The 13924-nt window shown below is 39.9% G+C and overlaps 1 protein-coding gene across 3 annotated transcripts; it reads right to left on the bottom strand.

Annotated features, from left to right (window-relative positions):
* Positions 1–2097: 2097 nt before the first annotated feature.
* LOC121655558 (phosphatidylinositol 3,4,5-trisphosphate 3-phosphatase and dual-specificity protein phosphatase PTEN) lies at positions 2098–13383 on the bottom strand. 3 transcript variants are annotated; one of them, XM_042010304.1, is made up of 11 exons: positions 13236–13378; positions 12587–12684; positions 8978–9062; positions 8834–8878; positions 8691–8734; positions 8285–8523; positions 7856–7997; positions 6263–6331; positions 4131–4297; positions 3295–3528; positions 2098–3100 (listed from the first exon to the last, which is right to left on the bottom strand). In XM_042010304.1, exons 2-11 carry the CDS (start codon positions 12663–12665, stop codon positions 2915–2917), a joined length of 1290 nt encoding a protein of 429 aa, XP_041866238.1. In that variant the 5' UTR covers positions 12666–12684; positions 13236–13378; the 3' UTR covers positions 2098–2914. The 3 variants fall into 3 exon arrangements, with proteins under 3 accessions (XP_041866238.1, XP_041866237.1, XP_041866239.1); XM_042010303.1 differs by having other exon boundaries at positions 12587–13382; XM_042010305.1 differs by lacking the exon at positions 6263–6331 and having other exon boundaries at positions 12587–13383.
* Positions 13384–13924: the final 541 nt, after the last annotated feature.

Here is a 13924-nt window from a genome sequence, read left to right as displayed (position 1 = left end):
TGTTTTTTTTTTTGTTTCTTTTCTAATGGGACAGGTTAAAATGATTATGGAAATTATCAACATGTTTACACAGTTTATATAAATAAATTTAGGGGAAACAACGAACTAATTAATGGACAGATAGATATTGATCACTTGAAAATTTGCATGGCAGCATTTGACTAATTTAAACATAAAAAATAAGATCTACTGAAGAAAGCCAGTCAACTGTGACTCTTGAGAAGGCCTTTTGTTGCTAGTTGCAATCAATTCATTGGTTGGTGTGAGTCCTAACTTTGGTTAATGTATTAGAGCACAAATGAATATTAAATTAAATTACTTCACATAGGGTAGCCTATAAACATTTATATTATTTCTAAATTTGCATTGTCATGAACAAAAGTGGCTTTTAATATAATTTCCAATCATCTGGCTGTGGATGTTCCCATGCCACACCTTAAAATAGTATTTTGCATCTTTTTATTATTGCTGAATGCACAACACTGCATTATCCACATAGCTAGGAAGGGAAATTCATGTTCTAACATTTCTCTGCATCACCTGCCACTCCAGTCTGGTTTCATCTCAGGTTTGTGACACATGAAAAGTCAACTTTGAAAAGGGCCAAAAAAAAAAAAAAAAAGTAAAATTCAGGTTAATGTCTCCAGTACTGTTCCTGCTGCTGTGGAGTTTATGTATGTGACAAGGCGGGTAAAGTAGACCCTGAAACTCCAGCTCTACTGAAGTCAGGCTGCTTCTTTTTAGTCACATCTGCCTGTGGAGAGCTGAAGCATCTCTCTCTGGTCTCTCTACACCCAGCACAGCGCATTCATTATTAATCTTGTAGAGTCTCACCCTCCTCCTCAGTTCAGCCAATTACAGCTGGGCCTCTGCGACTGCTGCCTGTCTCATTTGACGCTGCGCTGGTTGGCTTTGATGTCTCTATCAACAAGAAAGAGCCAGGGACTGAGTCTTAATAGAGCATAGGGGATTATGTGACTGGCTGCCTCTGGGGGTGGAACTTTTTTTTTATATATATGTTTATTTCATACTTTATTTTATTATCAGGAGACTTTGGGCCATGCCTTCGCCAGGGTCATGCCACTCTCTGCTTTCCTATCACAGCGACATGGTTGTTAATCCTGTTACTCTTTCATTTTGGGAGTCGCAGAAGCTTGCAAGCAGAGCAAGCTCGACTACCCAAGGCCTAGCACTCCTCCCTCCTGGGTTTGAAGCCATTCCTTCCTCTGCTGATTTACTGCACATCCAAAAATAATGGTTTGGAGCATCAGGCTTCTTCTGAATACAAATTTTTTTATGTTTCAAATCAAGGCTCAGAGATCATGTTCTGAAATTACCCAAAGACATGGAAACACTGGCAGCACAAATATTAAAAACAATAAGAAAATACATGTTTGAACTTCAATTACTAGTCTTTTTTTTTTCTTTTCAAGTTTGTAGAGCCCTCCAAAAGAGTATTCAATGTTTTGATGACTTTTCTGACAACCACAAACCTAAGCTGCTCAGTGTATAGTCAAGTTTTTTTGAAGTGGGCTCTACGCCCTCAGTTGAACTTTTAATAACAATCCTTCCATCACTTCCCTACCTCAGGTCACACCTATTTGCAGCCCTGACCTTTAAAAACAGGAAGTTACTGTTAACAGAGCTCCAACAGCTGCGGTGACAACCTGCTTTACAGCATTTTTCCTCACAGCTCAGGGCTCGTGCACTTTTTGTGCCCCAACTCGGCCCACACGTCTCACACATACTGAAATTTAGTGTCACATGACGTTATGACTCGAGTTGACTGCAATTGTGACAAGACTGCACTGGCCTCTCGTCGTCCGATAGAAGCTGAATTCATTTTCATTCTCCAGGATTTTCATTAGAAAGAACAGCGAAGGGAGAGTCATTACATAAAACCTCTGATGCAATTTTCTGAGCATGACTCAAAGCACCAGGGAACCCCACGCAGAACACACATCTCAAAGCTTGTTTCTTTAAGAAATGACAACATTGCATACATTTATTAGGGATGGACGCCAATTCCAATACATGCACATCACCACTGTCCTTTAAATGTAGTGTTGACATTATTGCAAACACTTGTCTCCCTGCTGTTTTGTGTATTATACTTTTATTATCTTAGGATAAAAAAAACATTAACAATTACATGGGATGCCTTGTTCTGCATAATTTAACGTATACACAGTGGGAACAGGAATGGCAATGCTTTAGACATCATCACAGCCTCTTCATAACCCCGCCCACCCCCAACCCACTGCCCGCATGCAGTTTGTACTGCACAAAGGCCAAAAGTCACATGAGACAACCTGCAAAGAGCACAAGAAGCATTCACAGTAAAGGAATATAGGAAGGAAGATAGGATGAGGAGAGGGGAGAGCAAAAGATAAGAGAGGGGGGAGGAGGAGAGAGGGAGTGAAACAAAGTGACTGCAGCACTGGCCTTGGTTTAGACAGGAGAAGGAGCAGCATAGTCCTAGTATTTCATTCTAACTTCTCCCACACTTCAACTCCCGTCTCCTGATTGTGGTACTCTTACCATTGTCTTTGACACAAAAAAAGTTTGCTTATATATATGCATGTATATATGTATATACATATATTATGTATATATATATAAACACATTTGTATAGCTACAGCACCTTTTCCCATGGGGCAACAGTGTCAATACCTTGCACATGGTACATGGTCGTGCCAAAGAAAAAAATAAAAATAAAAAAATAAAAACAAAACAATATATTGGTCAGGACATTTCTTTCTTTTTTTTTTCCCTAAAATTGGCATTTGACATGATGATATTCTATTGCCGCCTGGGGGAGGGAAGGGACAAAGGTTCTTCTTTTGAGTTTATATTCAAGTTTTCTCCTTTTTTCCAGGTGTATAATTTCTTCTTTTCCTGCTTAAAAAGAGTTCACACTTTTGTGATTTGCGTGTGCTGCTCTTCATCAAAAGGTTCATTTTCCGGATCAGAGTCAGTGGTGTCAGAGTATCGATAATGGTCTGGCTCATTGTCGCTAACGTCCGGGGTGACCGATGTCGAAGTGCTAGCCTCAGAATTCGAAGGCTCCTCCACGGTTTTTGTAAAATACAACTTCACCTGGAAATCAAGACAGCCAAGTTCAATATGTGAGTTATTCACAAGCAAAACTCATCACTGCTCTGTTAACTTTCCCAATAGAAAATGTTAAATAAATAATAAAATACAAATACTGGCTTAATATAACCTTATATACCAGAATGACTGCTAATGTAAATGAATCCAAATCACACCCTGTCTTGCTAATTGCTTACCTTGAAGTTTGGCGAGAAGTAGCGGTTAGCCTTGTCTTTGTTGGCCTTGTCAAGGTCGTTCTTGGTGAGCGTCAGGATGAGGTACTCCCTGTACTCGGCGCTCTGCGGCTGGCCCTGACCTGGTCCTCCCTGCTGGCTCTCTTCAATTTTCATTGCACCATTCTCAATTTTTTCCCCGCTCTCCTCTGGTCCAGGGATAAAGAAGGTGTTCACCCAGAAGTGAAACATTTTGTCCTGGAGAGGCAGAGGTGAAGCGAAGTAAAACATCATGAGCAAATGGGAAACACCAAAGGCAATTTCTTGGTTTTTGAATAAAATCTTTTCTTCTGGTTGGCTACAACTGATTCCAACAGTCTCCAGTTGTTAATAAATCTAGAGAAAAACCTACCCAAACATTCACTAGTCAGGCTTATAATTTTCTGACTTATCTGTGAACTCTGTCCCAACCCCATTAGTTCTAATGAAGATGTAAATCTTTGAATATTACTCACAAATAGTTTCACTTAAAAACATTTTGGGCACATTTTCAGCTACATATTAACATGGACTAGAGTATAACAGCAGTAGGACAGTTAATGAAGCATCACCTAAGAATAGACTACTTCATGTTACTGAAGGAGCTAACAAGCTGTGTGGCTAACTGATCGTTTTTGGACAAAACTGGCCTTCAGCGTGCATAAATTATTCATCATGAGGCTTTAGTGGCACCCAGTCAGGTTACAAAGTCCTTAGTCAGAGGTCTTTTTATTGTTTCCTAGCATAGCAGACATCACGCCATGCATCAACTGAAATGAGCTTCTCATGACTGACAGAAATGTGAAAGACTGCAAACTAACCTTCTTCATCATTTTATTCTGTTTATGGAAGAACTCCACTTTGATGTCTCCACAAACTGGCAGCGGCTGGGGGAATTCAAAAAACATGTACTTGTCCTCGCGCCGTGTGTGAGCGGGGTTTGACGTGTGAATCTTGACTTTCAGCTGGTACACAACAAACTGGGGATCTGCAAAAATATTGATGTTGTAGTGGATGAGATGGAGAGATTTGTGAATGGAAAGAGACAACACAAGAAGAGTGAATGACAGGGAAGCAAGGAGTAAGACAGGATATCAGTGTTATTATTTGGACAAAGAAATGCAACACCCCCCCTACTGACAGTTACAAAATATATAAAAATATATATAAAAATTTAAGAGGAGAAAGGGAAAAGTAACAGACCACAAAATCTTACACCCAAAGTACCCCAGAACCAGAGACACAGGACCCTATTCTGATAGACAGTCACAGTTTGGTCTTGGACCAGCGCAACGTGTTGCATAAATCATTTTAACCCTCCCTTCTTCCAGTCAGGATGGGATAGTGGTGCTAGAGATTATTTCATATGCCTCTAAGCTCTTCCTATCTCAGTGTGCACTGATCCGATATTGGTATCAGTACCAATATTGATCGGGTATCAGTGACAATGGTGCCGGCCTGTTTAGTGTAATTCTATGCTGCAAGCTTTGAGTGATGTCATGCAAAACCTGCGCAGTGAATGTTCTGAGAAGCTTGAGAAATCTGCTTGAGCAAGTCTTGGACACAGTAGTATGTGTGTGAAAAAGCTTGACAAGTTACGACTATCTGATTTTTTTCTTTAAACAAGCTAGTGAAGCTATTGTTTTATTCAGCAGCTTTTGTGATGGATGTTTAATTTCAGGGCTTCAAGTATTCCGGCACTGTCGGATCTCCAGCTTGCAGAGTTTTTGCGCCCAGAGAGAGAGAGAGAAAAAAAAAAAACAATTTAATAAGTTGATGTGCATTAATGTGGACTACTGTCGCGAATGGTGTGAGATGAACGCAGCTTTGCTCAATTAAATGCATTAATTACCGATCAGAAGCCGAGTTGCAGTTTAAATCTACGCTTAGACTACGGACTGGTAGGATAGCGCAGAAACCATGATGAATGGCTGTAAACGTTAAATAAAACTACGCTACGTCAGTATATTGGTGGGATGGAAGGTAAATTATAAAGCCTGGTTATTATTATTTACGGTACATATTTTCCTACACACGCAATCTGCCTGTCAGCTGGTGGGAGTTTGCTCATCTGCGTGTGCACATGTCACATCGGGGTCAGAAAGGACCTGCCATCGTTTAAGTAAGGTAAATAACAGGCTGATAAGTTTTTAACACCGATGTTAAGTGTGGATGAAGAAATAAAAGAATAGCTGAACTCCAACAGTTAATGGAGATCAAAATAAATACAAATACAATAATTAATAATTAAACAATTGCACTAAACCATTGTAAAGAGCTGGTTTCTGATTATTTTGAATATCTACCAACCAAGCTAGTGGAGCTATCGTTTAGTTTTTTACCCTCCATTAGGCTCCTGTCTTTCTTACTTTACACTGGATTTTGAATTCCTAGTTGAACTAACTGAACCATTTCAAAGAAGTTATGTTCTAGTTTATTTTTACATGTGTGATCAAGGCTGTCAAGCTATTTTTCCCCAGTTTCAGCTCTTTGTGATTTTACATTGGGTGTTATACTCCTGCTTGCACTGACTGAAAAAGGAGAAGTTTTCTTATGTTTTTAAATGTTTGATCAAACTTAAGTTTAAGATTGTTAAAGTTGATTTAAGATTACTGTACTTGTGCACAGTTGTTAAATAAATAATTCAGTACATTTATAAATATTTTTTAAAAGATTAAGTCAAGCCTGATGTTGCCTTGCATAAAAAGAAAGATCTCAGTCTTTTCCACACAATGATACATAATTTGTTAGGTAATTTAGTGCCATTTTTCCAAATCGTATCGGTCAATACTAAATCTCAGATATGGGAATTGGAAGTTAAAGTGAAATGGTGCATCCCTATTCCCTATCCTGCAAGGCAACATGTCTACCTTTGACTTCTCCTTCCTGATGGATCTCTGGGGCCATATAAAAGCAAACGAGTGAAATAATAATGGATGAAAGGCTCATTTACCCCAATGCCAATTCCCTTTCTTGAAGCCCTGAGGTGTCGGCTCACTCCTGTTTTTAACGGTATTGTCCCCTTAGAGAGAAAGAAACAGATTGTCACAAGCAGGACCTGGCTGGCATGTCAGGGGCTTGACAGCACAGCAGGCAAAAACACATGAAATCTACAAAAGCGTTTACAGATATTTTCATCTACATAGCTTTTCTTAACATACAGTACATGGCTTTCAAGAAGTGGTGTGCATCTTAAACCTACTGCATGTTGTAAGATTCAAAAATGAGAAGCAGCGAAAAAGGAACCTAATATAGCTGAAATACCCAACTATCACAATCAAGAGTATCTTGGTGGATTTTATAAAGAGAGCTTGTGTAATATTAGGTTTTTAAAATAATTACACGAGCTGCTGTTTGTTTAACTGCTATAGTGAGCAAAAATCTAAGGCTGGGGGGGCAAGAAAAAGAAAGCTGTGTGCACATTTTTGAAGATGTCAAACTCAGAATAGGGCCCTCTTTTTTTTTTTTAAAAGGAAGAGTTAGCAGGAAAAAAAAAGATCAATACAGTCCAGGACCATGAGCACAGTCAGGTGTTAAGGGGAGAAAGCCACAGATGGAGAAAGGGATGCTTTTTCTGACCAACGGCAAAAAAAATCAACAAATTTAGATACAAAGTGAGTGGAACATTGTGTGATATTTGAGCAGATGTGCAGAATTATCTAAATTGTTCCCTGCTGCCCTGAGGCCACCACTTAGTAAATTGTTAGAAACTGCTCAAACAGCACCAAATACACAGAATTATCATGAACAAAGGGAAATTTTGGGTGGGAATCACTTAAATCAGCCGCCTTCAAATTTGGTCTTTACAGAATGCTGCAGTCGTCAAGAGCTGGGCTGCTTTGCACCTTGTGTCACTTTGCCACCGTAACAGAGGACCACAAGTACAAATGTTTGCAGACAAATTCCAACAGTTGTATCTCTCAGGCTCTGAGCAAACACGCAGTGATATGTAAACACTCATAACTGTTTGACTGAAACTAATTATCACTCAAGTGGTGTGCTGCTGCATGCAAAAACAAAATCACAGATACAAATATGTCATTCCCCTTGACTTTCGGCTACTTCCTGTTTAAAGTAAAGCACATAAAACTTGAAACATGAAGCACAACTGTATCGTACAGTGTGCCATTCACTTCCAAGGTTCTGGCATTTTTTTTCCCCCAGTTATAAACTAAGAGAAGCTACTTTATACAAGTTTACGTCAAACAATCAGTCTGGCTTTAATGCAGCAGCAAGCAAACTAAATTATTTGACTGCTTAAAACAAACAAACGAAACAAAAAAACAAACAAAAAAACAAAAACAAACTGAAAGTAATGAGACAATTTAATCAAGACAAAGTTCGTGGGTGGGGGAGGTGCTCTAGTAAATTCCGCCATATTTGATTCTGTTTTGCAGCCCCAGAACAGATGACCCGCTCTGCTCCAACAGCAGCGTGGGTGAGCCCTACAGTGCACCACGCAACCAAAGCTCTCGCTCCGTTTGAAAAGCGACATGCATGCCTACGCCCTAGTTTGGAGTTGAATTTGAACATGAGTGTGACTCACTGCAGGTGCCCCCGCTGAACATAGGGAGAGTCTCGAACACCATTTTGTGGAAGAGCAGCGCCACCGGCTTGTACTCTAGCCGGTTCTTCAGTAGGAAGCTGTAGTAGAAGACGTAGCGGCGCTGGCTTGGGATAGTTACTCCCTGCAATACAGATAACAACGTTTAGAGTCCCAGGGCAAGCCAGCTGCAACTGCGACACAAGATTATCTGCCGGTGTGCTAATGACTGATTAAAAACAGGATGCTAGTAACATTTATGATCTGTGAGATGGATATATTTGGAGGCTAACCTTTTAAGATTAATTTTTAAAATAAATATAAAATAAAAAAAAGATCATAATCCACCAATGATAAAAACCATCAGCTTTAGCTTTGATCGTGGCAACGAGTCACGTCTCTTGCGTCTAAGCATTTAGTTTCTGGTCTCACCTTCTTGTCCCTTGTCCTGACTTCGCCATAAAAGTCAAGTGCTTCCTGGGCATCCAAGAATTTGCCGCGATGGAGGAGATAAGCACAGATCATGACTCCGGTGCGGCCCTTCCCAGCTTTACAGTGAATGGCCGCCACGTGATTGTCATCCTCGCTGAGCCAATGGTCCAGGTCTTCACAAAACGGCTTAATCAGTTCCAGCTGAGGAGGGTTGTGGTCTTCAAAGGGGTACTGTGCAACTGAGGAGGAGAACAAGATGTGGGCAGAGACATCACAAATAGGTTAGTGGAGACACGATGAGGACAGAGAATATTTTGTGAGATTTGAACAACTGTAATATCAGGCTTTTACGTCACTAGCAATGATTTTTTTTTTTCTTTTTAAGAGAAAGCTGTATAGCACTTACCTCTGCAGTTAAATTTGGCAGTATCGTAGTGTCTTTCTGCGCAGCTGAAATGGGAAGAACAAACTCCTGTTAGCCATTGCACAGACGAACTTTGTAGATAAACAAAGGTCAGATCGGATACAAACAGCATGCAGAGGACTTACAGGTTGTAGATTTTGTAATGGTTTTTATGTTTCGAATCTAAAAACCTGCAGGGGAGAAAACAAAATAAATTACTGGACTGAAGGGAAATCAATTGCTAGAGCAAAACATATAAAAATGATCCTAAAAATGTATTCCTGACTTACCGTACTACATCATCTATATTGTTTCTGTACACGCCTTCGAGTCTCTCTGCTGGAAAGCCCATAGCAATAATGTTTGGGTAGATATCTGATCAGACAGGGGTCAAGGAAATGTATACAGGGCATGCCTGTAAAACTCAGGAGAGCATGAAAACGCAGCTTCTGAAGCACCAGGTGCTTCATTTTCAAAAAATATAAAAAGCTGGTTAACCTGAGCTTTTTTAAGAAGTGTTTTAAAGAAAACTTTTCAATAGCGACACATTTACAGGAATGCAGAAAGCAGCCCAACTTTGAAAACATCTTATTCGATGCCAATAAGAGGTTGGGTTGTTAAAACAGCAATGTAGAGGGCTGCTGATCAGTGTGAGTGCGAGAAGAGTCTGCATGTTGTAACAGATGGCCTTGACAGTGAGAGGCAGGCAGAGAGGACAGGAGTAACAGCACTCCTGCCCCGGCCAGCCCCACATGTGGGTGCATGAAGAGTCTCCGCTCCCTGACCTGTGTGTATTTTTGGAACCCAAAGTTAAATTTGGATGATTGCAAATGTTAAGCTTATCTCTCTTTTGAGCTCACCCAGACTAATTTGAATATCTACAAGATTGGATGTTGAACAGGTATATTTTGAGGAAGGGAGAGAGAGAGAGAAAAAAAAAAAAAAAAAAAAAAAAAGGTTTCAGACAAAAAATGCTTTGTGTTGTAGCTTCAAGCTGCCCTAAAGCAACGGACATGGCAAAAATGGAAAGCAGCATTTTCTGAAATGCGCAGAGAATTCCACCGCAGGTTAAACTTATGGTTACACAAGTTTGCTGCAAGTTTGTCTGCATTCAGCGATGCCTTACATCATCAAATGGGGCTCCACAATTCAGCACAGCACACTGCTGGAAAATGCTGTGACCAATTTCACAGTGACATACATAAAATCTAAAAGGCACACTTCAGTGTCATGTTGCAGTGAAAAGAATAATTTAGTTGGCATGCATGTCTTCTAAGCTTGACTGCAACGCCTACCTGCAACTGAAGTCTGCTTGTCGCCATAAGCTGCAGGATTTCACACTTTAACCACTGACTAAAGGGCAACCTTTTCTTATAACTCCTGTGCATAGGTGTCAAAAAAAACCATTGCTATTAATTTTGCGCTGACCCCCCCCCCCCCCCCCACCCACAGTCAAATCACTTTTTAACTGGTCAGAAATTTTTGACACAGATCTGACAGCTTTGGTTAAAAAAAAGCACAGCAGGCTGCTTCAACACAATCCTCTCTAGTGTGCACGCTTATAAGTACATGCATATGTAAAAACACAAGCACAACCATTTTCGTGGTACACATTTGGTGTACACAAATGGTTCATTGTTTAATCAGCAGACATGCAAGTTCAGAGAAATGCTGGAATCCAGAACAAGTAGCTCAGGTCAACTACGCAGCAGACACAAAAATGAATGCAATTTCAAACATATTCAGCAACAAAAAAAAGATGAAAAAAAAAAAAAAAAAAAAATACTATCTATAAAAGTGTTTATATAGCTCTCCAATATAAGTATATGGAGCTGAACACACAAATTTCCCCCCAAACAAATCTAAAATATTTGCATACTGGCAAGCTTCTTCCCTGGAGTTCGTCATAGATGTCTATTTTTGCAATAATCCTGTACATTAATGTCTGAAAGAGCTAATTGGGCCAAATGCACTTTTTTTTAAAACTTCTTTTTAACCATTTAATGGAAAGCTCCAACCACTGCTAGGAAAAAAATAATCTAAAACTCCCTAGAGAGTCTCAGCCCAAGGCATGGGGTGCTTGGTCTGTGCAGCTGAGAGGAAATGCATATGCAGGACCCCAGATGGAAGCTCTAGCAGGAGAAAAAAAAAAGGAATCTGCTGCTTTAGGCACGCCTTTATAAAAAAAAAAAAAAAAAAAAAACAGGCCTGCCTAAGCTCTATGCATACGCCAAATCCACAACTGCTAGGGAAAAAGAGGGAGGGGGGGGGGAATGGGAACCGGCAAGCTATAAGTGAGGAGGAGGTGGGGAGGACAGGAAAGGAGGAGAGCACAGGAAAGGGGGCAAGCAGAGGGAGGGAGAATTAGAGAGGGAGTAGTAAAGAAAAAGAGCAAAGGAGAGGTGGTGGGTTGAGAGGGTAAGAGAGTGAGAGAGAGAGCACTCAGAGAGCAATGCTGATACAAGATCACTGGCAACTCTATTTTAAGGGCAATTCCCAGAACTGTGATCCTGCATTACATAACTACATTGAGACCATATTGTTTTTAGACACCATACCCAAAAAATTATAAGATTGGGTCATTTGAAAGGGCCAACATCTAAATGAAAGTAGACCTCAAACCAAAGATGCCACTTTTGAGTGGCATCCTCTTCTTAACACCTACACAAAGCTCTGGTGGCACAATGCATAGACCTTCCACTGATAGACTTTACATCAGATCCGCCACCTTATTAAACCAGGGGAGAAATGTTTGATCAACTATTGTGACTTAGAGCTGCACAAGAAACAACAATGACAATCATTTCTCACATATGGTAGCAATCACTTAATCAAAGTAACAAGCAATAAACTTTAAAATCTCTTTTCTTTTAAAATTAGAGAGAAAAAAAAATTAACACTGCAATACTAATACTGTTAACGCAAATCATTTATTTCCAGCCATGATAGACAGGAGCTAACAGGGCTGAGCAGAAATAGCATTTTCACTATTGATCAGTCTGCCAAATGCTTCCTGCTAGTTTAAGATTCAGATTAATACTGTTGATACATATACAAATAAAAATGTGAATTTCCCATATGCCAGGTTGCATATTGAATGATTTTTCCCATCTAATAAGTTCAAAACCTGGCTAACTGTGATCAATGGCAATACAAGAGATAATTACTGCTGTGACCTCAAACGAAAAATCTTAAATCTGTAAATTAATATATTTAATCTCAACAAAAGGGAAGAAAAACAGTGATTAGTTGAAATCTTTAAATGAACTCTGATTTTAAGGACGCAGAAGTGAGGGACAATAATTACTTTCAACCACTTCCACAATTGGCCCATAATAAACCTAATAATAAACCTAATAATAAAACTTATATTTAAGATTCAAATATTGTGTTTAGATGTCCTAACATCATGCGCTGCAAGCGCTGTAAAGATATTCAAAAGACAAATACTTGACAGGATCAGTCTACCTTGAGCGCCAAATGACGGGAGCAAAGGAGGAAGAGGAAAAAAAAGAAAGAAAGAAAAAGAAAAACTAATTGCCATTAAATTTCGCAACCTCCGGCCAGTCCACCGCTGTGCAACTGGCAAGCAACTTAAATACCCTGTCACTATAGAGGTATACACACCAGTGTCCAGATGAACGAGGGTTTCCCACTATGACTGTGACATATATGCATGCTGGTTTGACAGATCCACCATCTTCAAACATGCTGGGTGACAGCAAATCTGCGCTGTCTGACCAACTAGCCGAAAGCTAACTTCGGTAGCAAGGAAGCTAACCAACCTCAAGTTACTACACTGGTATTTCTTGTGCCACTTCTAATTATCAATGAAACTATGGCATGTTACTTGTAAATGCCCAGAATACAGTAAAAATAAGCAACACAAGGAAGGATACATGTTAAGTCCAAGTCGAAACCATCCTCTTGGTATCTCCTTTTGTTCCGACTGACCATTTCTTTTATAATCGCAGCCATTGTAGCAGGTGATAGGAGTCTGTGTGGAGTAAATGTTGAAAATAAGTTTATGTAGTATTGGCTGTGTGATCGTTTATATCGCAGTCAATGCTTGCGGTCGCCGACTGCTGAATTTTGCAGATCCTCGGATAGACGTGCTAGCCCGCAGAGCTAGCAGTGGCTGTCGGTAGGATTATAAAGGCTTCCTCTGGATGATAAAGACGGGCCTTGCTCTGCTCCTCCGTGCAGGCCCGTCTTTCACAATCCTGCAATTCGTCTTGGAAAAACTTCCAAAAGAAATACATGCAGTTGTCCTCAGAAAAACGTGAAGATAGCAGACACGGTCCAAACGATGGCTCTATGACAGCTGCCGCGATTGACAGCAAGAGGTTGAAGAATTCACCGGCTCTCAAACCCAGTATCCAGTCACTAAGACGTAGCTAGCTCGCTAGCTAACTAGCTAGCTAGCGCAGCTAGCTAGCAACAATAGCTAAGCCTACCTCCTTTTTCGATCCAAAAACCTCTTAACGATTCAACATTGTCATCGACCGATTGCCAAGAATACATGTGAAAAAAAGTGACAGGCTCCACCTTAAATGTATATAGACTATACAAAGATCAAAAATATGCAAAGGCTGGCTTGACAGTTCCGTCCCGGGGAATCATCTTCTTTTCTCGCTCCTCTCGTTCCAGCTGAACTCTCAGGGTCCCATAATGGCCTCCACTGAAGGAAAAAAAGAAGGTAGAGCAGGCTGGGATTTTAGAACATATATCCTGCCGCCTTCATTGTATAGTCCCGATGAATAATTAGAGCCGGCAAACTCAAGATAATCTGTCATTACTAAAACAACCTATTCTATAATATGATGACTATATATTTACATTTAGAACATTTTTAAATTAAAAAATGGCAGCAATTTAGTCATTTCGTATTTCTGGCGGAAGGATCAAATGTGTCCGCGTGCAACGCTCACTTCTGTCAAAATGGTCACGTGTGACTGTAATTAGGGAAGTTTCCAACATAATGTCACTTATAACTGTCATACTAGACTATAGAAGATATATAATCGTTGCTGATTGTACATAAGAGATATGTTCATGGTGAAAGTTGGGATTGCAGCTTTTCTGTTTTTCTTTTTTTTTTCCCCTTGCAGTTTGTTTAAACCAATACTGTTGTATTTGACTGTATTGTAGACTAAATCGTTTACAGTCAGGATATGTATAACAAGTATGTTGGCATCCACTGCAAAATTAATACATAAATGGATAATAATAATATA

This window comes from Melanotaenia boesemani, chromosome 16 (genome assembly GCF_017639745.1).
Source record: "Melanotaenia boesemani isolate fMelBoe1 chromosome 16, fMelBoe1.pri, whole genome shotgun sequence".
Classification (NCBI taxonomy): domain Eukaryota; kingdom Metazoa; phylum Chordata; class Actinopteri; order Atheriniformes; family Melanotaeniidae; genus Melanotaenia; species Melanotaenia boesemani.
This window is presented reverse-complemented; position numbering and strand designations above follow the sequence as displayed.